This window comes from Tamandua tetradactyla, chromosome 1 (assembly GCF_023851605.1).
Source record: "Tamandua tetradactyla isolate mTamTet1 chromosome 1, mTamTet1.pri, whole genome shotgun sequence".
NCBI classification, from domain to species: Eukaryota; Metazoa; Chordata; class Mammalia; order Pilosa; family Myrmecophagidae; genus Tamandua; species Tamandua tetradactyla.
This window is the reverse complement of record NC_135327.1, coordinates 18,171,936-18,196,106: the sequence shown is the minus strand read 5'-3', so window position 1 is coordinate 18,196,106 and position 24,171 is coordinate 18,171,936. Positions and strand designations below refer to the sequence as shown.

General features: G+C 44.5%; 2 protein-coding genes across 7 annotated transcripts in view; one reads left to right on the top strand and one right to left on the bottom strand.

The window, feature by feature from the left end:
* The first annotated feature begins 776 nt into the window (after nt 1-776).
* On the top strand, nt 777-2,520 carry MAP1LC3A (microtubule associated protein 1 light chain 3 alpha). The gene is made up of 5 exons (XM_077110747.1): nt 777-1,136; nt 1,439-1,494; nt 1,588-1,694; nt 1,929-2,105; nt 2,353-2,520. Exons 1-4 carry the CDS (start codon nt 1,097-1,099, stop codon nt 2,089-2,091), a joined length of 366 nt encoding a protein of 121 aa, XP_076966862.1. The 5' UTR covers nt 777-1,096; the 3' UTR covers nt 2,092-2,105; nt 2,353-2,520.
* Nucleotides 2,521-2,726: 206 nt separating this feature from the next.
* PIGU (phosphatidylinositol glycan anchor biosynthesis class U) overlaps nt 2,727-24,171 on the bottom strand; it is a 156,409-nt gene continuing 134,964 nt past the window's right edge. For 4 of the 6 annotated variants that reach the window (XM_077170863.1, XM_077170855.1, XM_077170873.1 and 1 more), the window contains 3 exons: nt 17,913-18,055; nt 10,329-10,441; nt 2,727-3,134 (listed from right to left, as the gene is read on the bottom strand). In XM_077170863.1, the coding sequence (XP_077026978.1) occupies nt 3,062-3,134; nt 10,329-10,441; nt 17,913-18,055 (329 nt within the window). In that variant the 3' untranslated portion in view covers nt 2,727-3,061. Of the gene's footprint in view, nt 3,135-10,328; nt 10,442-17,570; nt 17,671-17,912; nt 18,056-24,171 lie in introns of all 6 variants that reach the window. The other 2 variants (XR_013179694.1, XM_077170841.1) reach the window with 2 other exon arrangements.

The window sequence follows — 24,171 nt, the reverse complement described above, 5'->3', positions numbered from 1 at the left end:
ATCATGAATTAACTACTGGCTGATAGTATTTTTGCACTCAGCAGTTTGAAGATACTATTACATTTTCTTCTGGCTTCTATAAATGCTGCTGAGAAGTGTGTCAGTCTAGTTTTATTTTTCAGGTAATCTAGCCTTTTTAATAGTTTTTAAGAGTTCATCTTTAGAGTTCTGCAGGTTTACTGCAAAGTGCTTAGCTACTGATTTTATTTTTATTTATCCTGCTTTGGATTTTCTGTGATGATCCTGAATTTCGGGAGCTCTACCGGCACTTCTCACATTGTCTTGTCTCCTTATTCTGATTGGATCTGTGAGTCTTTATCACTCTATCACTCATGTCACTTCTTATTTTCTACCTGTTTCTTCATGTAATTGCTTCTGATGTATTTCCAGTTTGGCGACTTTCTCTTCTGCTCTAACCTTTCTTACCCCTTCCACTGACTATTTTTCAATTCTAGAATGTCCTTTAGAGTCTTTTTGGTGTCTTGTACTTTCCGTATGCTTTAATGTCCCTCCCCCCCTCTGCTTTCCTCTAACCATTAAGACCACGAAGGTGAGGACTTGGGTTCCTTGATGTCATCCCTAGCATCCAGCAGTTCCCTAACAGGCGAGACCCTAGTACACGTTGGTCGAATGACTCGGTGAACCCGCGCGCTCTCTCAACCTTCCAGAACGTCACAGCCCAAGGTGGGTCAAGTACCCACCACCATCTCCCCTTCTTTCGGTCTCCGAAAAGGGCCTTGGGTAAATGCCCGCGCACGCCATGACGTCGTGCCTGTGACGCACCATGGGAGCGCGCCCTCGCCCCCACCCCCACGCCGCGTCTCTGTGCCGGGAATCCAGGCTCTCTGCGCCGTGACGCCACGAGACGGAACGGGCGGGTTTTGCGTCGGCCCAATGGGAGCAGCTCGCCGGCCTCCCCTTTAAGGAATGTTGTGACCTGACGTCACCGAGCGAGTTACCTCCCTAAGCCTCCGCCGCTGGGTTCAGCGCGAGCCCGAGAGCCCTTCAGCGTGAGGCGCGGCGCCCCTAAGCCGCACTCACATCCCCGCACCGCGCGCCCAGAGCCTTGGCCTGCGCGCCCCGCCAGGCCCGCGCGATGCCCTCCGACCGGCCTTTCAAGCAGCGGCGGAGCTTCGGTGAGGTCGGGCTGGTGATTTGTAAGCGTGGGATGGGGGGCGCAGGGGTAGGGGACGCGGACTGCCCTGGCCTGCCGCTGGTGACGTCAGCCCTGTGACATCAGGTTCCAGCTGGCCCCACGGGCAGGGTCCGGCTTGGGCAGGGGGTCTCCCTGCTTCCCCACCCCATCTGGTGCCAAGGGCTGCAGGGCTCAATAGCCCCGGGGAGTGGGGGCTTTGGCTGGTGAGGTGGGGCCGCCCCTCAAGGGCGGAGCCGCCGGCAGCACCTCTGCCCCGCCTCAAGTCCTGCTCTTCTTCTGCAGCGGACCGCTGTAAGGAGGTGCAGCAGATACGCGATCAGCACCCTAGCAAGATCCCAGTGAGTACCCCTGCCCCCTTCCTACCCCGTCCCTGGCCCGCCTTTGGCCCTCAGGCTCACATGTTCCCACTCTCCTGCCCACCCTACTCGCAGGTGATCATAGAACGCTACAAGGGTGAGAAGCAGCTGCCCGTCCTGGACAAGACAAAGTTCCTGGTCCCCGACCATGTCAACATGAGCGAGCTAGTCAAGATCATCCGGTGCGCGGGCAACTGCCCGGGAGGGGAACCTGGGTCTGGCTGGGGTTAAACAGAAGCCCAAATTCCCTCTCGAAGAGGCAAAAGTGGGACCCCTGTTCTGGGAGGCTGGGGAAGGTCAAGGTCTAGGGGTCAGTGCTGCCTCATGAGAGAACCTCTTAGAAGAGGCTGCGAGCGATTCTGGGGAAGGGGCCAGGGACTACCTGCATGCCCCTCACATTCACCTTCCTGCCTCAGGCGCCGCCTGCAGCTGAACCCTACGCAGGCCTTCTTCCTACTGGTAAACCAGCACAGCATGGTGAGCGTGTCCACGCCCATCGCAGACATCTATGAGCAGGAGAAAGATGAGGATGGCTTTCTCTACATGGTCTACGCCTCCCAAGAAACCTTCGGCTTCTGAGCCAGCAGCAGGGGGTGGGGGGGGCTGGCCTGGGAGTGGGAACCAGTCAGGGTCTGCCACTCCTGAACTAAGCTGCCTCTGGTGGGCTGGGCAGGGATGTGGACCCCAGTTGCGGGGGGGGGGGGGGGGGGGGGGGGCAGTCACCTAACTCTGCCCCTGCGTGGATCCTGCACCAGTCCCTTTAGGGTTCCCTCTTCAGTGCTGGCTCCAGCACCCCTGCTGTGTGGTTTGTCTATTTTTTTGTTTCTTTTTGTTTTTTAGGCCCCTGCCTGTCTGCCCATTTGCCCTTCAGCTACCCAAGGTGCTGCCCCCTGCCTGGATCTGCCCACCCCTGCAGGACTGGCCCCTGGTTCTCCCGACCTTGGCATGGTATATGGATCTGTGGTCACTGTCCCTCTGCAGAATAAAGATTGCTCAGGCCTGCCTGGCCCTCTGCCTCCGGCTGCTTGCTTAGGGGGTAGGGAAGGTTGATGGGAATGTCCTGTACCATGCTCAGCCTGCCAGGACTCACACTTGTATTCTGTGGCCTTAGGGTTTATTATGGACACTCATAAATCAGTATAGTATACCAGGGCAATAACTGTGGCCAGCCCACCTCTTCCAGTAGGGACTGTGGTCCCAGGACAGACATCATCTTAACAAAAAGAAAAAAAAAGCATTTATTGAGTAGCCACAACCTACCAGGCCTTTCCTACCTACTTCTTCCCCCTTTCCTGCCTGGGTGGGGGCACAATGGTGGGTGAAGCCACAAAGTAGGGGTCCAAGTGGAATTCTCCTGGTTCTTCCGCACAGGCCTGGTTGCCAGACATGATCCCCCTCCGATACCAGGAACCTGTGACCCTGGATTCAAATCCCACCTGCCTGAGGGCTTGGTCTTGCTCCTGCCCTTCTACTCCCTGAAGTCCATACAGCCCTGTGCCCAGCCAGGCCTACTTAAGCACAAGCATGGCCTCCGTGCCGTCCTTGGTGGTCAAGTAGAGACCATGTGTGAGGTAGTATTCCCGCCGCAGGAAGGCGTAGAAATAATCAGAGATGAGCAGGATCTGAAGGAAGAGAGAAGGTGTAAGAACTTGTTGGTATCTCCCCCTGAATCCTAAGTTCCTAAGGTGCTGGGGAGACAAGAAAGCCCCTGCCCAACCCTAGATCAGCAGCCTGCCCAGTGAACTCCCAACCTCAGGATCCACATTTGACCTTGCAAGGTCTTGCTGGCACCTCAGAAGTTGCCAACACTGTACGTGCTTCTCCCATTAGGTTATCCATCTCCATCCCAAACCCTGATCTCTGCATGCCAGGCTGGTGCATCTGTATCCAGCAGCCCCTTAACCTCAACTCTAGGGTGCCCCACAACCACCTCCATCCCAGCTGAACCCACATCAAACGTCCCTACTTTTCCCACCAGGTGCCCATACCCCCATCTTCCATCCTGAAGCCCAGGCCACAGACTCACCCAACGCTGCTCCCCTGCAAGAACTCCCCACAGCCAGTATGATACCAAGTCCTGTCAAGAGTACTCCCTAAACTCTGAGATCTACCTATTTCTGTTAAGTCCATAGCTACCACCTTGGACAAAGATACTGTCATCTTTAAGCAAGAGCAAAGCCTAGTCCCTGGGCTCCCTGTTCTCAAACCTCTTCCTACAGTCCCTTATCCCTGGCAACCAGGGAATGAGTGTTTCCCAGGTTAAAATCCTCCAAAGGCTTCCCATGGCTCCCAGGGTAAAGATCAAACTCCCTGGACCTCCAGGGCTTTACCCCTGCTGTGTGTGTGCCTCCCCACCCCTGGTGTTCCTCCTCCCTCTGCTCCTGTTATACTAGCCTCTTTCCTCCCATGCCAGGATCCTTGCTCTTTTCTTTGCTCTTCTCTTCCATCAAGGCAATGCCTGCTTGTTTCAGGAAGGATCATTTTCTCAGAGCAGTTCTACCTTACCCCCAGTTTAGGTCTGGGTCCCATTAACCACTATTTGCTAGCACAGACTCATCCAAGTTATACTTTGATCTCCATCTTTGACTGCTTGACAACTGTGTCTCCCCTCCACTGGACTGGGAGGGCCACAGGGCAGGGTCCCTGAGTGGTTCTGCTCACCAGAGTATCTGTACCCAGCTCGGTTTGCCTTTCCAATTCTAGGCCACAGTCAAAAGGGCCTTGGAAGCTCAGCCCACTATTCTCCTCACTGAGGCCCAAAGAGAAAGGGATTTTCCAAGGTCACTTGTACACTAGGCTTGAAGTCCTTTGGTCCCAACCATCCCAAGAAATTGAAGCTCTCTAGCGCCTGGAACAGGACAGGGAGGGGCCCAGTCCCAATGAAGACAAGAGAGCAGCTTGCTACTGTAGACAACCAACAGATCTCAAGTACCTTGTGGCAGCTCTGATATCAGCACCAACCACCTCATGGCTCAGAGACTGAGGCCCTTAGCTAGGATCTTAGAGTGAGTCAGAGCTTGCTCTGGGAAACTTCTTTTACTCACTTGAAGTTTATGAAAGTAGCTGAACATACTATGGACAGAAAGAATATGGAGGGGCATGGAAAAGGACTTTAGGGAGATATGCCCATCACCAACAACACGAGGCCTCAAGACAAGTACCTGCCATTCTACCACCACAGGAGACTGTCTGGAAGGCTACTGATCATGCCCATTTAACAGAAGAGATGAAACAGAGGCTCAAAGGGTTCAACAGCTGGCCTAAAACCACAACTAGAGAGCTGCACTAGTTCAGTTACTCCACGTGGCCATGGACTCTGCAAGGCCTGGGGCCCAATCAGCAGAACTCTGCCAAATGTCTCCTTAGAGCAGACAGAGCCCAAGAAGTCCCCTGGAGAGACAGTTATCACACCACAGGCTGACCCCTTTCTCACCCAGCACAGAGGAGCCTGAAGCAGTGCCTGAGGTTGTGGGACTGACCCCTGAACCAGGTCAGATGAGGGGTAGGTCCTATAGTCACAAATTGCAAGAAAAGAAAATGAGCCAACTCTGATGCCACACAAAAGTCCAATGTCATTAAAAAAAAGCCAGAAGTCAAAATATGTATTAGGTTGGACCATATGAAATTGCCATTTCTGCAAATAATGAATGTTTGGATATTGCAAATTTTATATGATTCAGTCTAATACAAAATGAGAAAATAATTAAGAAATACAAATACCAGAAGAAATAATGATAAAATCTTAGGGAGCTATTCTTTTTTCTTTTGAACCTTAACTTTGTAAATGTATTGTAAATGTCCATGTGTTACCTTGATAAAATAAAAATTCAAATAAAAACATTCAGCCAATAAGCAACTGAGTAAATAGATACATGGAGAGAAGAAATAAATCTTCCTTACAGAAGAATTCCAAATAATATACTTTTCCCTCCAGAAAGTAAAGCTTAATTCTTGCTATCCTCCACCCCAGACAGTGGGCTAGGCTAGACATAGTGACTCACTGCCACAGAATAGAGTGGGGCACGTGACTTTACAGTGAAGAAACCTGGCACCTACCACCTTAACCAAGGGATGAAGGAGGTTTACCTCAATGGAGATACCAAGTAGCTAGCATGGATCCCTGAGATGACTGTGCGGTCTTCTTTCTAGAGACCCATAACCCCAGTCTAATCATGAGAAAAGAGACAGACATCCCCAGTTGGGGGACTTTCTAGAGGATTCATGGCTAGCAGTCCTCAAGACTGTCAAGGTTATAAAAAATAAAGAGATGGTCCCAGAGCAGAGGCATCTGGGGAGATGGGATGACTAATATAATGTGGTACCTTGGATTGGATATTGGAACAGAAAGAGGAAATTAGTGGAAAAACTGTTGAAATCTAAATCAAATCTGGAAATTTAGTTAATAAGTCATACACCAAAAACAGTTTCTTAGTTTTGAGCAGCATACCATGGCAATGTAAGAGGTTAACAATGAGGGAACTGGGGGTGGGCATGTAGGAATCCTATCTTTGAAATTTACCTGTTAATGTAAAGCTATTCCAGAAGTTCACTAAAAAGAAAGCATTGAACTATTGTTATATGCAACATCATGGACCTCAAGAACAGTTTGAATGAAAGAAGGCTTCAGCAAATGTTAAGATTTGTGATTTTCACTGCATGTAACTTTTACATAAGAAAATGGAAAGAAATACTGAACTCTAGTTAATAAGACACATTATACGTATAATATTTAGCAGGCACTGTCCTAATATCTACAATTTAATTTGAAATACATTAAAAAATATAGTAGATGGAGTTATAATCAAACAAGTCTAGTAAAATGTTAATGACAGAATCTAGGTGATAAGTATATAGGTGCTCAATGTAAAATTTTTCAACTCTTCTGTGTTTAAAAATTGTCATAATAAAGTGCCAAAGGCAGGGGGCGGAGCCCCGGGTACCTGCTTGGGCTATCCGGAACAGGTCAACACCCCTGAGGGACCCCTGGCCCCAGAGAGGGGCATCTCCCTGGACACCAAACCAGCTCACAGGGAAGCTTTTTCAGTGAGAAACCTTGAACTGGTCACGGGCTGGCTGAGACCACCTCTACTGACTTTGGGACTTTTCATTTTGGCTGTGAGGAAAAAGGATTTCCCACAGACCCTAGGATTCCGCCAACATAGTAGCTGCAGACCCAGAGCCCCTTTGCCCATTCTAGGTAGGGGGAGGTTGGTAAGGGGCACTGGAAATGGCATGAGTAAGTGGTGCTGTCAGACCCTGTGTTAAGTCACTTCCACTTCCCTAAGCTTTGTTTCTTCACTTAGTCCTTGCCAATGTGGAATATATCTGCCTTGGAATATATCTGCTTTCTGCCCTTCAGGGACTAAAGAATAGCCCATTCTTTGAACCTGCTCTCACAGAATGCCACCAAGTCCCTCTGCCTCTCTCCTCCCATCAATCACCAAGGTGTGTCAATTTCTCCTCCCAAACTTCCTGACTCAGTCCCCTCTCCTCCCTGCCATACCGGCTCTCCCTGGGAGGCCTGTCCCATCCTCTCTACCTGCTGAGGTATACACATACATACACACAAACACACACACACACACACACACACACACTGAGCTCTTCATTTGTCTGCTCAGAGCCTCCAATGTTCCACCTTTCCCCCACTCCGCCTACACCCCCAACAGTCCTGCAAACACTGCATTCACTGCCACACCTGGGGCCTCTGCTCACGTTCTGGCCACACTCAGAGTCCTACTGCAAGCCAGACCATGCTGGAGCCTCCTAACACTCCTCTTAGGGCAGTTCCCCCCAGTTTACAGACTTGTCACTTAGCCAGAAGAAAGACAGATCTTTTTAGAGGGGAGAAGGCAAATAAGTATCAGAGACATCCGAGTCAGTGGGAGGTCATTAGTTCAGTGCCTCCTGAAGCTGTGGAACTTGGGAAAGCAGCCTCAGGCAATACTGGCCTCTGGGCTGCAGCTTCCTGGTTCCCTAGGCCTCTTGCTCCTATTGGAGATGCTGACACTTGACAGCCAGCTCACCCTGGAGGAACTCATGTGGTCATCACAGTCAGCAATAAAAGAGGACAGCACTGGCCCGCGGTGACTGGGGATCTAGGAAGCTAGATGCAGGAGGAGGATGATAGCTGGCTTATGGACTGGACAGGGTTGTAGCACCACCTGCCAACTCATAACCTGAATGGACACTACATGGAAGGATAAGGTAGAAAACTAGAGCTCTACCTTCTAGCTTAATCATAGTGCAAAATCAACAGTGAAATCACTGGACCTGTCTCAGAGTTGATAAGGTCACAAGGCAAGATAAGCCACTATAACAGCAGTTAATATCTACGTAGCACTTGTCAATTCACTACAGGTTTCTCCATCCAATTCCAAATTTAGTCTTCACAGCCACCCTTCTGGGTTGAGATATTGAGGCCTCTGATCAGCTACCACTGCCTTTTGCCAGGCTTGACATCCTCCTCCTGGCTCTCAAGTACAGACTCACACCCCTTACATCTTCCCCTCCTGGAAAAATGAGGTTTTCAGAGGATGAATCCGATTATATTTGTCCTCAGCTTAAAACCAAAGACTCTCCCAGGTCCTCAGCATAACAAGGCACATGAGGGCCAGGTGACTCTGGCCACTATTGTCCTCAGACTGCCTCATCCCTATCAGGTGGGATGCCCCCACCAACAGCATGACCAGCAGCAAACAACACTCCACAACTGCTTGCTTACTCTCTCATCTCCTGGTCTTACTACTGACAGCCCAGTTAGATCCTACACATTCTTCAGGATTCCACTTAGAAGCTGCCCCCAGAAGCCTTTCTCTGAGCTGCCAGCATGATGTTTGCCACATCGACAGCACACCGCCCATCACTGTCCATTTCCTTTTCTTCCTCTTCCATAGACTGTGGCTCTATGGAAATTGGGCCATGTCTCTTCACTCTTAGCAGAGTTCCTGGCACATACTAGGTACCTAATTAACATCTGCCAACAAATAAATTAGGCCCCAAGGAGTTATGTGACTTGCCTAAGACCAGCAGGCCACAAAGGATGGAGCTTGGAGTTGCTGTGGAGTTTGGGCTCCTATAGCCCAGGCCTTCACACTGGACTTGGCCCCTTGTATTTAGCACATTTCCTTTTTTTTTTTGCTTTTTCACATGGGCAGGTACCAGGAATCAAACCCAGGTCTCCAGAATGGCAGGTGAGAACTCTGCCTGCTGAGCCACCATGGCCCATCTACAACATTTCTTGTCACTCTGGTTGCAGGACCTGATAGGGAGGAGGCTGGGAAACATCTGTGAGACAATCTTTGGGAGCTGAGCACTGGGCTGCAAGTTTGAGGATGGAAGGAATAAAGGGATGAACTAAGACCCTGATAAAATGCCACCAGTTCAGGAAGGAAATCAAATATGCACATCCAGCTGGAAGAGGGCTCCAATCTGGACAGCTACCTTGTGTCTAGACACAGGAATTTACAGCCAGAGCCACACACAACCAAGGGGAATGCATTTGAAATGGGCCTTTAATGGACCACAAAGTGGGGGGCTACATACCACCCCACTACTCATGATTGGCCCAACGTGTCCTCCATATTTTCTCACTGGTCTCATTCCCCAGAATGACACAATCTCAGCTTAAATTGAGAGGCAATCCCAGGAGATAAGGCTGATCTCGTCTGTGGACGAGAATAAGAACGTCTTGGGCTTTGCCCAAGGGTTCATGCCAGAGGGTTGGTGTCTAGGACCCCAGGGCTCCAGGCTTCCCTGGAGATGGAAAGCAGAATGGTCAAAGCAGGACCAGCCCAGTATCTACAGGGTTGGAGGGCACTAGGATTGGCCCCTCACTCTAGGAAGGCAGTAGCTTCTTGTACAGTGTTCCAGACCCCTCTTGGAAGGGCAGATGGAAGACAAACAAGGGGTCTGTTTTAGATGCAGACACAGGCAGGAATGAGGCTCTCAGGTCTAGCAAACAAGATAACAGGAGAAGGGAGCTTAGGCTCTGACCCCGAAGGAATCCTGCAAGGCCTGCGATAAGATCCAGCTCAGACTGAAACTGGGAGGTGAGGATATGCAAAACTGTGTTATTCATTGGTCTTAAATGTGGTTTCTGATCCCAGCTCACTCCAGTCATTCATCACTGACTATCCTTCTTGGTGGGGTGGATACAAGGGAACATGGGGCCAGCCCTAATGGTATCTGCAGTTTACTGAAAGGACATGATAAACAAGACCATGAATAAACACATCCCTTGCTAGTTTTGTGATGCTGGGCGAGTATCTAACCCTTCCATGTGTCAGCTTCCTCAGCAACATCATGAAACAATAATAATGTCTCCCTCAAAGCGGTATTATGAAGAGTAGTTTGTTTATAATAAAAAAGAAAAAGGAAAACAACTTAAAGGACTGTCAGGAAGGAAGGCAGTTACATGAAGGGCACGTCCTTAAATAAAAGTGAGGCATCTCAGGTCCTCGATCTTGAGGCTTGCCTTTATGAAACTTATTCCTGCAACGGAGAAGTTAAGCCTACTTGTGAATATACTTGAGCCACCCCCAGAGAACCTCTTTTGTTCCTCAGATGTGGCCTCTCTCTTTAAGCCAATTCCACAGGTGAAGTCACTGCCCTCCCCCCTACATGGGACATGACTCCTAGGGATGAGCCTGGTCCTAGCCATCGTAGGAGTGAGAAAGCCTTCTTTATCAAAACGGGGAAGAGAAATGAAAAAAAATAGAGATTTCAAACAGAGTCAAGAGGTTATTCTGGAGGTTATTCTTATGCAATATATAGATATCCCTTTTTAGTAGATTAGAATAGCTAGAAGGAAATACCTGAATCTCTTGAATTGTATTCCCAGTAGCCGTGATTCTTGAAGATGAACATATGATGATACAGCCTTTACAGTGTGACTGTATAATTGTGAAAACATTGTGACTGACACTCCCTTCATCCAGCGTGTTGGACAGATGAGTAAGAAAATAAGGACAAAAAACAAATAAATAATAGGGAGGTATGGGATGTTTTGGGTGTTTTTTTACTTTTATCTTTATTCATATTTTTATTTCTTTGGGAATAATGCAAATGTTCAAAAATTGACTGTGATGAATACACAGCTATATGATGATGCTGTTAATCACTGACTGAAACTTTGGATGATTATGTGGTATGTGAATATATAACATCTCTCAATAAAACATTAAAAAAGTAAATTGGATTTCTCGGAATAAAATATTATGAAATATTTTGGTTTCTGATTATCTGCTCGTTTTTAAAATTGAGATGAATTCACATAACATCAAATTAGCCATTTTAAAGTGTACAATCAGTGACATTTAGTATATTCACAATGTTGTGCATCAGTTTTATCTAATGTCAGAACATTTTTGTCATCCCCAAAGGAAACCCCATATCTACTACCACCAAACCCTATCAAACATTAATCTTCTATCTCTATGGATTTATCTATTCTAGATATTGCATGTAAACAATCATTAATACATTAAAAATTGTGAACTTTTAAAAAGAAAAGTGAGGCACCTTTCCATATACCAACAAGGAAATTTGATCACCAAGATGTTTTGTTAAGGGAGTGGTGGTGAAGGGGGTCACACTTTCAGACTGATGCCAATAATAACACACACACAAATACTATTCTCTCTGCATAAGCACATGAGTACCCACAGGTCCAGAAGGCTATACCAGCAGGTAATCCTGCAGCCAGAGACCCTACAATGGGTAAGACAGGTGAGATGCCCGCCTTCATGAAGCTCACAGGCTATGGGGGAGGCAAACAGGGAAGCAAATACATAGAAAATCGCAAAAGGGATCATGTGGGCCTGCCCTTAGTGAGCTCCCTTAAACATGAGCTGCTATTAATGATAATTTTAGAGAAATATTTTCTTACATTCTCTATTTTTTAAGATAAATTAAGGTGAATGGGGCATTTTACACTACTCCTTTTAGAAAGCTACGTTTAAAGAAGTTCCTTTTCATTTATATATAATCCTTGCTCAATGTTTTACTTCTGCTGGCCAATGGCCCTCAAAATAAAAGTTAAAAAAAAAAAAAGGAAGGGGATTGTTCTTTGTTCCTTGGCTTATGGGACGAAATGTTTTTCTCAGAATTTCTTTTGGGTATTTGAAGAGGATGTTGCTGTCATTATTTCCCACCTCGACATATGAATAAAGGCAGTAAGAAACATTATACCCAAACTGTCAACACCCTGTGAGGAGGGGGGGGTATCATCCCCAGTTTGGAGATGGGAAAACTGCAACCCAGAGAGCTTCAATCACTTGCTTGAGGTCACAGTGAAGTGAAGTGGAAGAGGTCCTCAATCTCTCTCCTCTCTCTCTTGCACACACAATACACACATACACACAAACCCTTATGGATGATTTACCGCTGTTGTTATATCCTAGTTACTGACTCTGAGGCACAATTATAATCACTAAGTGGTCCATTCCACAAGCCAAAAATACCTATTGGGAAAATACCAGGGGAAAGATGGAGTCTGAATCACTGGTCTCCCTACCAGTGTAACTAATAATCTACAAATAATTTGCTCTAGAATAGGGTATGGGACTGACCAACTCAAACTGAGCTGTACTTTAAAAAGTCTACAGGCCAAAATGTTCTCTATATTCAGCTCCTAATTCAGCAGAGATGGTACAGGCTCTGGACACCTCATTAAAATTCATACATGTTTAGTTCCCAGGACAGTTCTGATTTGTCAGAGAGAGCAGAACAAGGGTAAGGTAACTACAGGCTCCTTCCAGCTAGAAGGGCTTTGAAAAGCTGGCTGGGGAACTAAGCACATGTCTACAAGCGCCATACAGCTCATAAGCAGCACTGTCTATAGGTTAGGCTGAAGCAGGCACTGGCTTTAGCTGTGGAGGACATGCAGGGGCTTTGTTGGCCACAAGAGACCAGTTTCTGACAGAGGCTAGGGAAGGGCTGGGGACAAGCTGCCATCCACTGAGCTCAGCCCTGCCCACCTGCTACAGCATCTTTCCTCTCCTTCTCATTTTCCCAGTCTAACAAAGTCCAGCTACAAGCTCCCTCCTCTAAGGATTTCCCCCACCACTCAAACAGGAAAGGTTATCTTTTTTCCCTCCAAATTCGTCTGGCAACTACTCTCTGCACATTAGACCATTAATCATAAAATATTCTCTCTGGCCATCACTGGTCTATTCAGTCATTCAAATATTTGCTAAGTAACTGCTCTGGGCAAAACACTGACCTGTAGTCAGGGGCAATGGGTAAGGCTGGTGAAATCCCTGCCTCTGTGAAGTTCACAGGCTATGGGCAAGGTAGACAGGGAAGCAATTAAATAATGTAAAATTACAAATTGGGAAAGTGCTCTGAAGTAAACAGGGAGCTAAGAAAGAGAAATACAGGGCAGGGGAAGGCTTTCTGAAGAGATGACATTTAACTTCTTTTTTAAAACATATGTAAAATGGTAACATTTATGCCAATTTAACAGTCAAATTAATCAAGACATTGTTCATTTTTAAAAAATTCAACATTTTAAAGACACTTATCTATAGTCTAGCAAGGGAAATTCTGTTATGGAATGGTTTGACTCAAAGCAGACACTAAGGCACCTACTTTGAATTTAAGGTAATAACTTTCATTTTTAAGTTTATAATAAAATAGATTAAGTTAACCAAGACAGCTGTTTCAAAGAGGGCAACAAATATAGGGGCTGAATTACCGGGCAAGGAAGGGAGGTAAAATGTGGATAAAAACCTGCTGGCTCAAAGTCAGCTGATTCCTGTTCCTTTATTTGGAGCAGCTCAGTTAACCAGAGTGGCCCAAGTCCTCTCCCTTCCTCTTCCCCAGACTCAAGGGTAGCAGGAGCTCTCGATGAAGTTCATGCTGTGTATAGAGTACCAAGTAGCAGATTTTCCTTCTTTTTCTCTTAACTATTTTTTTTTAATTGTGAAAAATAACATATATACAAAAAGGCAATAAATTTCAAAGCACACTGCAACAATTAGGTGTAGAACAGATTTCAGAGTTTGGTATGGGTTACAATTCCACAATTTCAGGTTTTTACTTTGAGTTGCTCCAAGACACTGGCAACTAAAAGGAATATCAATATAATTCAGCAATCATGTTCGTTTGTTAAATCCTACCTTCTCTGTATAACTCCACCATTTTATTTGATTTTTCTCCAAGTCTTTAGGGTTATTTGGGCTATGCCCATTCGAATTTTTTCATTTTGGAAGGGGCTGTTGATAATATGGAATAGGGAGATGGAACGAGCTGACATTCTGGAAAGGCTGGCCCCTTCACATTTAACTTTCAATAAAATTCTAAGTTTCCCACATTTGACTTCTGGGTTCCCAACAGGCCTGAGGACAAGAGTAGTACCACCTCCCAATGATGAGGCTCTTCCACCTTAGTCAATACTACAGGACAATGACAGGACTTGAGTGATTGGCTTGGTAAATATGTACCACCATCTGTCAAAACATTCCTAGAGCTGATATGATGGCAGCAGCACCAACAAGGCTCAAAGCCACCAGCTCTAGGGAGCATCTGATTCAAAAGAGTCATCAGTGGCCAGAGTGACACAGCCAAGGCTTCAAGAGGCCAACCACACATGTCTGCCGGATACCTGAACAAATGCTGGCTTAAGGGGTACTGGACCAGTTGGGAGGCCTGTAGGTAGGTACAGCTTGTCTAAAGGGCTACTTGGCAACATCTGTTGTGGTGTAAACTGAATTTGCACTCTGACCTAGCAAATTCCACCACTTGGAATGTATCCTAAGAAAATACCGGCATGTGTGTACAAGAATATAAGGAGGGGTATACAAGGATCTTCCATTTATAATAGTACAATAACCAAAAGCAAACTAAACATCAACTAACAAGGACCAAGTTAAAAAAAAAAATCAATCACAGAACATGCTATTAAAAAAATTCTCAGGATAAGATCATTAAGTGAAAAACAGCTCTCTATACATGCATATGTATGTCTTCTATAAATGTAGAGAAGGTGTGCAAAGACACACACAAAACCGATCTGAACCATCACATCTGCACTGGAGTGTGGAGGAGTAAGAGGCTCTGGACAATCTTTACTTTTCACTCCATATGCTTCTATTTTGTTTGAATTCTTTCCCTCAACAAAAATGAATTCATGTAGGGTGGGCCACGGCGGCTCAGCAGGCAGAATTCTGCCCTGCCATGCCAGAGACCCAGGTTCGATTTCCAATGCGTGCCCATGCAACAAAAAAAAAAAAAGAAAAGAAAAGAATTCATGTAGTACTTGTATTATTATAGATACATTTTAAAAAGAGGAATGGAAGAGAAAGATGATGATAAAAGATAATCCAAAGGGTTCAGCCTGGTTTTCTCCTATAGCTCAGCCACTAATATATTCCATTTACCTGGCCTTTGGTTGTCATCCCCACCCACTGTTTTTCTGAACAATTCAGTTTCTCCCCCCTTTGACAGCACCTAGCCACTTGCACAGCATCCTGCAAGCCATTTACAGAAGCCCTTCTCTTATAAGGCAGTCACAGGTGGAAAGGTATTACCCAGCAAGCTCCATGAATGCTTCATAATCACTGTAAGTCTAGCTCCTGACCAAAACCTGAGACTCATGACATCAGCTGTACACTACTGAAGTGGAGCTCACCAATGGCACCAGAAGCCTACGGGCTAGTCCCAACACCTTCACATCCCATCATTACTTTAAGGAAAAAAGAAAGAAGGATTCTAGCAAGACAGAATAGCCAGAACAGCCTTTTGGATTCCTTCAAGAGACTGAGTTGAATCCTGCAGATTTCTGCCTGTGGGTGACATAGGCAGGAGATGCTGTGCATAACATCAATAACTACCAGGGGACAGGCAGGAGAGGCCCTCTGGCCTAGTCTTACCAGCTCTTTTCCTGCTGTTCACAAACCAAGATAAATGGTTGGGTTGGACATTAATTCTCCAGAAGTGTCTGTTCCAGGAATACCAGTCCTATCATTAGTTTAAAAAGCCCTAAACCCTTTTCTTTCCCATTAGCCAACCTTGGAGGCAAGAATTTCCCTGGGAGGGCGGGCAATGTTGGCTCAGAGGCAGAGTTCTCGCCTGCCATGCAGTAGACCTGGGTTTGATTCCCAGTGCCTGCCCATGTAATTAAAAAAAAAGAAAGAAAGAAAAATTTCCCTGGGGATTATTTACTGGCATCATTGGTCTTTCCAGCTAACACTGCTTCTCAGCAGTTCATTATGCAAAGGAAATACCCGGCTCTGGGAATGGCAAATGGTACAACTGATTCTCATTAAGACCTCATGAAGAGGTCAGAGCTAGACTTGAAAGAACTCAGCACAATGAACCAGGAAGGTCAAAGGGCGATGGAGATAGGGTTTGCCAGATATACATTTTCATATGTTATCACAAGAGAGGACTGGAAATAGCAAATTTGTAGAGATAGAAAGCAGATTAGCGGTTTGGGGGGTTGTATTAAAAAGAAAACAAAACACTTTGCTTGACAAAAAAGGAGGTTGTAAATATTCTAGTTGATATAGGTGTCTCCTCATCCAGTGTACTGGCAAAATCAAGAGGAGGTAATGTAAGTCTTTTGCGGGGGGGGGGGGGTGGGGGCATAGTGGCTCAGCAGGCAGAGTTCTCACTTGCCATGCCAGAGAGCCGGGTTCATTTTCTGGTGCCTGCCCATGCAAAGAAAATAAAAAAGAGAGAGAGAGAGAGGACTTTTTTTTTTGCATGGGCAGGCACCGGGAATTGAATCTGGGTCTCTGGCTGGCAGGTGAGAACTCTGCCACTGAGCCACCACTGCCCACCCACGAGAAGAGGACTTTTTAAGGAAAATACAGTAACTTCTTTAATACATTTATTGAATGAGAATTTGGGGTAATTAATTTCATTGAGAATGGCTGGAGAACTTTTGAGCACAGGGCAAGAGAATGCCAAATAACTTGAAGGCTGTAACTATGACCATATAATTTTGGCTTTCTTGAACTGTAACTTGGCTAATTAGATCTCTAAGCCAGTTCAGATATGACAAGACAGATTCAGAAAACCAAGAGGGTGATCTCAGTAGAGGGCATTCATTTAAGGAGCATCTCCTATGCACTGGATGCTGCAGATACAAACATGCAAAGAATTGGACCTTGCACTCAAATTTGCAGTGGGGGTGGGGGGCAGTGGGTAGCAGACAGGTACTTAAAAAAAAAAAAAGACTCTTGTGCTGGTTTGAAAGGATGAATGTATCCTAGAAAAGCCATGTTTTAATCCTAATCCCATTTTGTAAAGGCAGCCATTTCTTCTAATCCCTATTCAGTATTGTATGTCTGAAACTGTAATTAGATCATCTCCCTGGAGATGTGACTCAATCAAGAGTGGTTGTTAAACTGGATTAGGTGGAGATTTGGGTGGGTCTTGATTAGTTTACTGGAATCCTATAAAAGAGGAAACATTTTGGAGACTGCAGGAGATTCTAAGACAGCAGAACAATGTAGCCACAAGAAGCAGAGTCCATCAGCCAGAGACCTTTGGAGATGAAGAAGGAAAATAGGACCTTCATGAAACAGGATGCCGGAGAGGAAGCTAGCCAATGATGCCATGTTCACCACATGATTTTCCAGATGAGAGAGAAACCATGAACTTCACTGGCCTTCTTGAACCAAGGTATCTTTCTCTGGATGCCTTAGATTAGACATTTCTATAGACTTGTTTTAATTGGGACATCTTCTCAGCCTTAGAACTATAAACTAGCAAACTAGAACAACCCTATATTCCACATCTATTGAATTAATATCTCTAGGAGTGTGATCAGGGAATCTGTGTCTTAACAAACCCCCACCCCCAGTGATTCCAATGCTTAGAAATCACTGCCCTATAGAGGCCTTCCTGTGAGAGAATGTCCAAGTTCCTCTGACCACCACGCCTCTTCTCTCACTACTCCAGGCCTCAGAGGCTATGCTCTAGACTTGAGCCAACAGCTAGACCATACTACTTCTCATTTTCCTGTCTTGACTCCTGCTGTCCTGGAAATCAGGAAAGTCTCTCCTCCCCTTGTCCCTGCCCCTCCCTCCCTCACTTGGTGCACTCACCATAGGTGCTGTGCACACCAGGCACTGTTCCAGAAAGGTTAAGAGGGTGAGCTCAGAAATAAGGACTTGCCCAAATTTGGTTCTTGGCTCTTCCAATGACCTTGGGCAAGAAACAACCTCTGTAAGCCTCAGTTCCCTGTTTGTATATACACAAATAAAGGATAACACTATTTCATAGGATTGCTGTGAGAATTCAATGTTAATGCACTTTTTTTCCCTTTCTTTCCTTTTGGACTGAAAGCAACCTGAGGGGAGAAACTCTCTTCTTCACTGATGTCCAAAACCCTAGGGTTTGGGTTGAATGTTTGAGCACCCCACCCCCATGCTGCCCTCGATTCTTACCTGCCCAACATTGAAGGTCAAGGTGATGGCATAGTAGAAATTAGAGTTGGCACTTCCTGCATAAATCCAGAGGTGCCACAGAACAGGGAAGAGCAGGGAACAGACGATAATGATGCAGGCAAGGATAAAGATGTTTCGCAGGACTGCAATGAGAAAGAGTCACAGTTAGCCCTGTGCCAACTCTCTCCAGAACCCTATCCTTGCTCTGATGGCCCTGCAAGACAGAGGTCAGGAGTCTGAAATGGGTCTCACTGGTCTAAAATCAAGGTATCAGTAGGGCTGCATTCCTTCTGAAGGTTCTAAGAATCCATTTCCTTGCCTTTTCCAGTTTCTAGAAGCTGCCTGTGTTCTTCAGCTCATGACACCACCCCCCCATCTTCAAAGTCAGCAAGGCTAGGCTGAGGTTTCCCACATCACCTCAGTCTGACCTCCTCTTCTACTTCCCGTGTTCACTCTTTAAGGATGCTTGTGATTATATTAGGTCCATTACATTAGGATAATCCAGGCTAGCTCTCCATCTGACGGTCCTTAATGTAATCACATCTTCAAAGTCCCTTTTACCATGTAAATTACTACATTCACAGGTTTCTGGGACTTGAGATGTAGATATTTTGGGGAAAACATTATTCTGCCTACCTCACTGTGCTTTTTTTTTCCTTTTAATTCAACAGGGGTTATCTGACAGTAGGACTAGATGCTATTTCTATTTCTTTTTTTAAACTTTATTGTATTTTTAAAAAACTATTATATATTACTTAAAATAAATTACTCAGAGTATCTTTTTAAAACGAATTTAACACTGGGCCTGGTTCACAGCAGATACTTAGCATACAGAAGTTCCCTTTCTCTCTCTGATCCTGATCATTTGGAAGTTCCTTCTACCAAGTCAGAGCTGTCCAAAAATTAAGGCCTGCTTGCCTCAATTGTACAGCTGCTTGGTAGAAATACTATATATATATATACACCAAAAGGGAGATTGACATGACATTACAGACATGATTCTCAACTTTGATTGCACAATAAAATCATCTGGAAGCTTTAAAGAAATACAGATGCCTGGGTCCCATCAGGACCAATTAAATCAGAATCTTTAGAGCACACAGTTGCTCTCAAACTTGCTGCACATTGGAATCACCCAGGGAGTTTAACAAAATACAGTTGCCCATGCCCCAACCAGATCAATTAAATAAGTCTCCAAGGGTGGGGCTCAGAGACTGTACTATATATATATATTTTTTAATCTAACTAGAACTATATTATTTATGCTTTTCCTTCAAGCTACAGGCACTCTTTAGACTGGTCTTAAACATACACAACTGTAGAGTTCAGATTTTCTCAAGAATATCATTACTCGAAAATAACTTTCACGCTCTTTCGAAGTTTTAACTGACTCTTAAATAGTTTCAGGGGAGGGGAATACCAAACATTTTGTGTTCTTTAAGAAACTGGTATGTATAAATGAACTGCTTATATGTTCAATTAAATATTGAAGAAACCTAAATTTTTTTTCTTTTCTAAAAGTTCAATGCAGATATGCATGGCAATCATTGCCCATGTAGTGAAAGGATGGAACGGTAAAGAGACTCAACCTCTTGTAAGTGTACAGTTGTAAGCTCTTCTAAATGAAAAACAAACAAAAACTCGATACTGACAATCATTTAAAGGAAAACAGAACCAATCAAGAATTAAGAAAAATGTTGAAGAACAAGAATATCTCCTCTTAAAAAGGAGAAAAGTGTTATCTGACAAAAATGAGAACATATCTGAAAAATACTCATTTTAATTTGTCTTAAAATACAAACAAAAAAAATGGTGGAAGGAGGGAGTCCAAACCATTTAGAATTGAGGAATGTCTGTCTATACAGAAATGGAACAGAGTACAGTGATTTCCCTCATGAAGGAAATAAGTGAAATGAAATTTCACAGGTCTTCATGTCTAGAATAAAATTTATTAATGCAAAAAAAATCAATATACAATTATCAAAAATACAAAGTCTGTATTTTTCCACTTAGGTTTACAAAAAACTACCAAACCTCTGTTTAATGCATTTATTTCTACATGCCTTCTCTGTTTAGCAGTACATGCTTTTCAAGTACATATATACTGGTATTTTACCATAAGAATTATATATCTCATCTCAAACTAGTGATATGCCTTTTACCCACACTTATATGTTTCATTTCCATCATAAGAAACTTTAAGGCCTTTATAGTGGTACATTTTAGAAAGCTTTGAGCGTTTTTTTGTTTTTTTGATATGGGTAGCAACCAGGAATCAAACCCGGGTCAACAGCACAGCAGGCAAGGACTCTGCCACTGAGCCACCACTGCCCACCCTGAACAAGTTTTTAATCAACATATTACATAAAAACGAATCTTGATTTTAAAAGGAATCTTTTTAGTACTCTGGCATGATGGGTTTAATTTAACAGTTGAAGCATAAATAGAGTAATTTACGTTATACTTTTTAAATTAATTCATAGTTATAGGAAGATGATTGATTTTTAAAATATAGCCAACATAAGACTGTGTAGTTATCAGTAGAGAAATATTAGAAAACAGTGAATGAATAAATAAGATGATTTTTCAGCAGTGGCCATTCATTATTTTGCTTTTAGGAGCCTAGAAGAAATTGTCTTCTTTGAGTTCCAAATGTTCTGGTAATTCTAGTCCTTTCTTAGTTTCCACAATTTCACCTTGAATTGCTGAAATAAGTGACTCTAAAGAATCAAAATTCTTTTCTGGTCTGAGGTAGTCACAATGGCCACATCGAGGCCTTCCCCACAGAAATCCTCTTTGAAGGTATGCCCGTGTGAGTCTGCGTGGACTTTTCCCTATTCTTGTAGCATGGGGTCCACCTATGCGCACCACCCTCTTAGGGACTTCTCCACTTTCAACACCGGCCCAACCACAATAAATGCCTGTGGATCCATCAGCTGGAAGCTTATCTACATTTGTTCAGGAAAGTTAGATTCCCAGCTACTTGGGGTCACGACCCACGCCCTGGACGCGCTGGCCACCGCGAAGCCGGACAAGACCTCACGACACCACCCGCTTGCGGCGTGTGGTCGGACCCAGTGGGCGCATTAGGCAGGCTGCAGTCTAGACGGTGCGGGGACCCTCCCGGACCAGTCGTGGGACAGGAGACGGGGCTAGGCCGGCAGTACACACAATGGGCCTGTGGCTCAGACGACAAGCCGTGGTGTGTTCTAAGCCACCAGAAGCTACCTGGCTCGTAGGAGATTGCATCTCAGCCCTGGAGCCATTCAAAATATATTTTTAAAACCTTCCCAGGCGATTCCAATATGTAGCCAGGGTTGAGAGCTGCTGGATTATGATACCGTAGAAATAAGAAGCTGCAGACCCTTACCAATCCTGCACAGAGATTTTACTGATCTGTATCAAAGTGAGAATAATCAGGACAAGGTTCATAATATCTTTTAAAGCTGAATGTTTTCAATTTTAGGTTCATTCTTTATTATGAAATGATAGATGTCTTTTGTTGCTATTGTTTAAAAAAGCCTTTATTTTATGATATGGGGGTAGCTAGCTGGTGGTTGACTGTTTCAACATCTTCAGCAGAATATAAAGTTAGCAATTCTGTCATCCAATTTTTTTTTTTTTAATTTTAATGGTCTGTGAAATTCCAAAATTTGGGAACACTGGTCTGGAGGGCTTCCAAGGTCCTCTTTAGTGATCTGAAATTTTACTCAATTCTGGGTTTTCAAAGATGACAGGTCAAAGCCCTGACTCAAACTTTTCTGAAACCTTCCAGGAAGCCTCTACCTCTCCTTCCAGACATATCTGAAAAAGGGATATTTGCACTGAGAATTATAATTATTAAATAATTTTACAACCTCAAAAAAGGAAAAAAAAAATCTATTTACTATCCCTGCACTCAAACATTACTATTTATATTCCTCAGTGGTGCTTTCTGATACACTGGACAGTCCAAAAAAGGATATAAAATATTCCTAAAATAAAACTCTCCTGGTCTGGACAGCCCAGGTAGACCTTTGTTCCATTCCTCCAGTCACTGTGGATTTCAGACAGGGTGACAGGAAGGTGACTGAGTACAAAGACACTGAGAGAGGTGCACATATGGCTTCTGGGTGCAATCACTAAGAGCAGCAAAGCTACATTCCCATGTGCTTGGGGGCTGTCACCAGCATCCAGCTGATGTCTGGCCTGTGGTGACCTTTGTAGGAACTTGGAGCTGGCTGACAGACCAGAGGATTAAAACTATATGCCAGGGCAGATGAAGCTGGAGGCCTGGAGCACAGGACAGCTTGTTCTGGGCTCCAGGGGTGTCAAGAGATGACCAGGGCCTAATGAGACAAAAGGATTTGCCCTCCATCAAACTTCCTAGGCCAGATGGAATTGGACACCCCACTCCATCATTGGATAGCTTATCCAATCTCTGGTTCCACTATGATAAACTGTGGGACCTTAGGCAAGTCACTTTCCCTCTCTGATCTTTAGGCATTCAGAAATAAAATTTTGTTTGAAACATCCTGTACCAACAGGAGGGGCAGAGAGGGGGTTTGGGAACTTCAAAGGTCAAGGTGGTATTCCCTTTCTTATATAAGGTGCTAAGTATATGGGCATTTATTATATCATATATGTATATTATAATTTATATGTATTTTGATCAATATTCTTTTATCGCTATGTTATAATTGATTAAATACACACACACAATCCAGCTCTTTGGTAAATGGGTCTCTCAAATGGACCAGGGCAGGCTGGAACCCACTCTGCCAGCAGGCTTTTCCCTAACACCACACTTGTGTGTAGGTATGATTTATCCTGGCCCCAAGCACTAGAGAGTTCATTGTCTAGATCCCACGCTCATAAAAGGGTCCCTGTTCCTCTTCTCCTCTTCACTGACTAGTACAGAAAAAAAAAAAAAGGTACATGTGGGTGCAGGCATGTTAGCACTGGCAACTGATTAAACTGAATTCTTAATATTAAAATTATGAATATATTCAACCTAGGCCTAAAGACTTCTCATAGTCTTTATTCATAGGTATAAAGAACCAAGCTAAAGTTACTCTTGGCTGAGAGTAATGGCTCAAAGTTATTATGCCCCAAACAGGTACTCCAAGCATGAGTATTCCCTGCCTCAGAAAGAGTAGCAGACACCAGGCAGCGAACAGAAGCAGACACTGCTCTCTGCTGGATCTTCAGATAAGCTGAACCTGTATACTGCTTGCCCAGCCAGCCAGCAACAGCATCTATTAGATCATCCAAGTTGCCCCCGAAGGCATAAAATGGCTTATTTCAAGTTTGGAAATGTGTTTCTTCCAATGGCTCTGCTGGCTACCAAGCAAAATGATGCTGGAGACCACCCGGCATAATTTATTATTGATGATTGATCATTATAACTACAATTCAATTTACATATATATTTCTGAAACTTAAAATGCCCATGAAAGGTATTCTCACCATTTAACAGATGAAAAAACTGAGGTTTAGAGGTTAACTGATTTGCTTAAGGACATGTAGCTAGTAATGGAAGAGTCATACTGAGTCTGGCTCAAGATGATGAAGCACAATATGGAATAAAAGATATTAACCTAGGGCAGTGCGATGGTGCCTCCATGGCAGAATTCTCGCCTGCCCATGCAAAAGAAAAAAAAAAGATATTAACCTAGGGGGAAATGTTCTGCGTAAGACAGATGAGCTAAGAGCTTTTGGAAAATGAAGATCAATATCCCTGATAGTCACCCTGTCACAAACTGGGGTTTGTCTACATGTTGGCAGTAGTCTTGGGATTTGTTACTGGCCACTTTTTTTGTAGGACCACAAACTGACTCTGAGACTGATGGCCTGGGTGATTCTTGTCTTTGCAATGAGGATGTCACAGGTAACTGATGCCACTTCCTCCTCCCAGTCAGGTTGGACTGGTCACTGCCTACCAGGGCACCACCTGCAAGAGCAGACCTGGCTTGCCCACTCAGTTGTTTACTTTTGCTCAGAGGTTCACTCTTACCTTTGCTCAGAGGCTTATTGCTGGCAGCTGGTCAGTTTCACTTCCTGGTTGACACCCAGAAAGCCCAAAACAACAACAAAGACTCACTTCCTCTGAAACCTGCACTCCCTGCATTCATTCATTCGTTTTTGTTTTTTTTCCAATATAGATGCCTTTTATTTCTTTTTCCTGCCTGATATACCAATGGCATCAAATTTAGATTTCAGAAGTTAGACCCTCACATCTATGGCGATTTTCTTTTTTTTAAAATTTTACTTGCATTCA

Coding starts and splice junctions, on each gene's coding strand:
- MAP1LC3A (XM_077110747.1), top strand. CDS start 1,097: ATGCCCTCCGACCGGCCTTTCAAGCAGCGGCGGAGCTTCG. Junction 1,137..1,438: donor CAAGCAGCGGCGGAGCTTCG/GTGAGGTCGGGC, acceptor CTTCTTCTGCAG/CGGACCGCTGTAAGGAGGTG. Junction 1,495..1,587: donor AGCACCCTAGCAAGATCCCA/GTGAGTACCCCT, acceptor CCCTACTCGCAG/GTGATCATAGAACGCTACAA.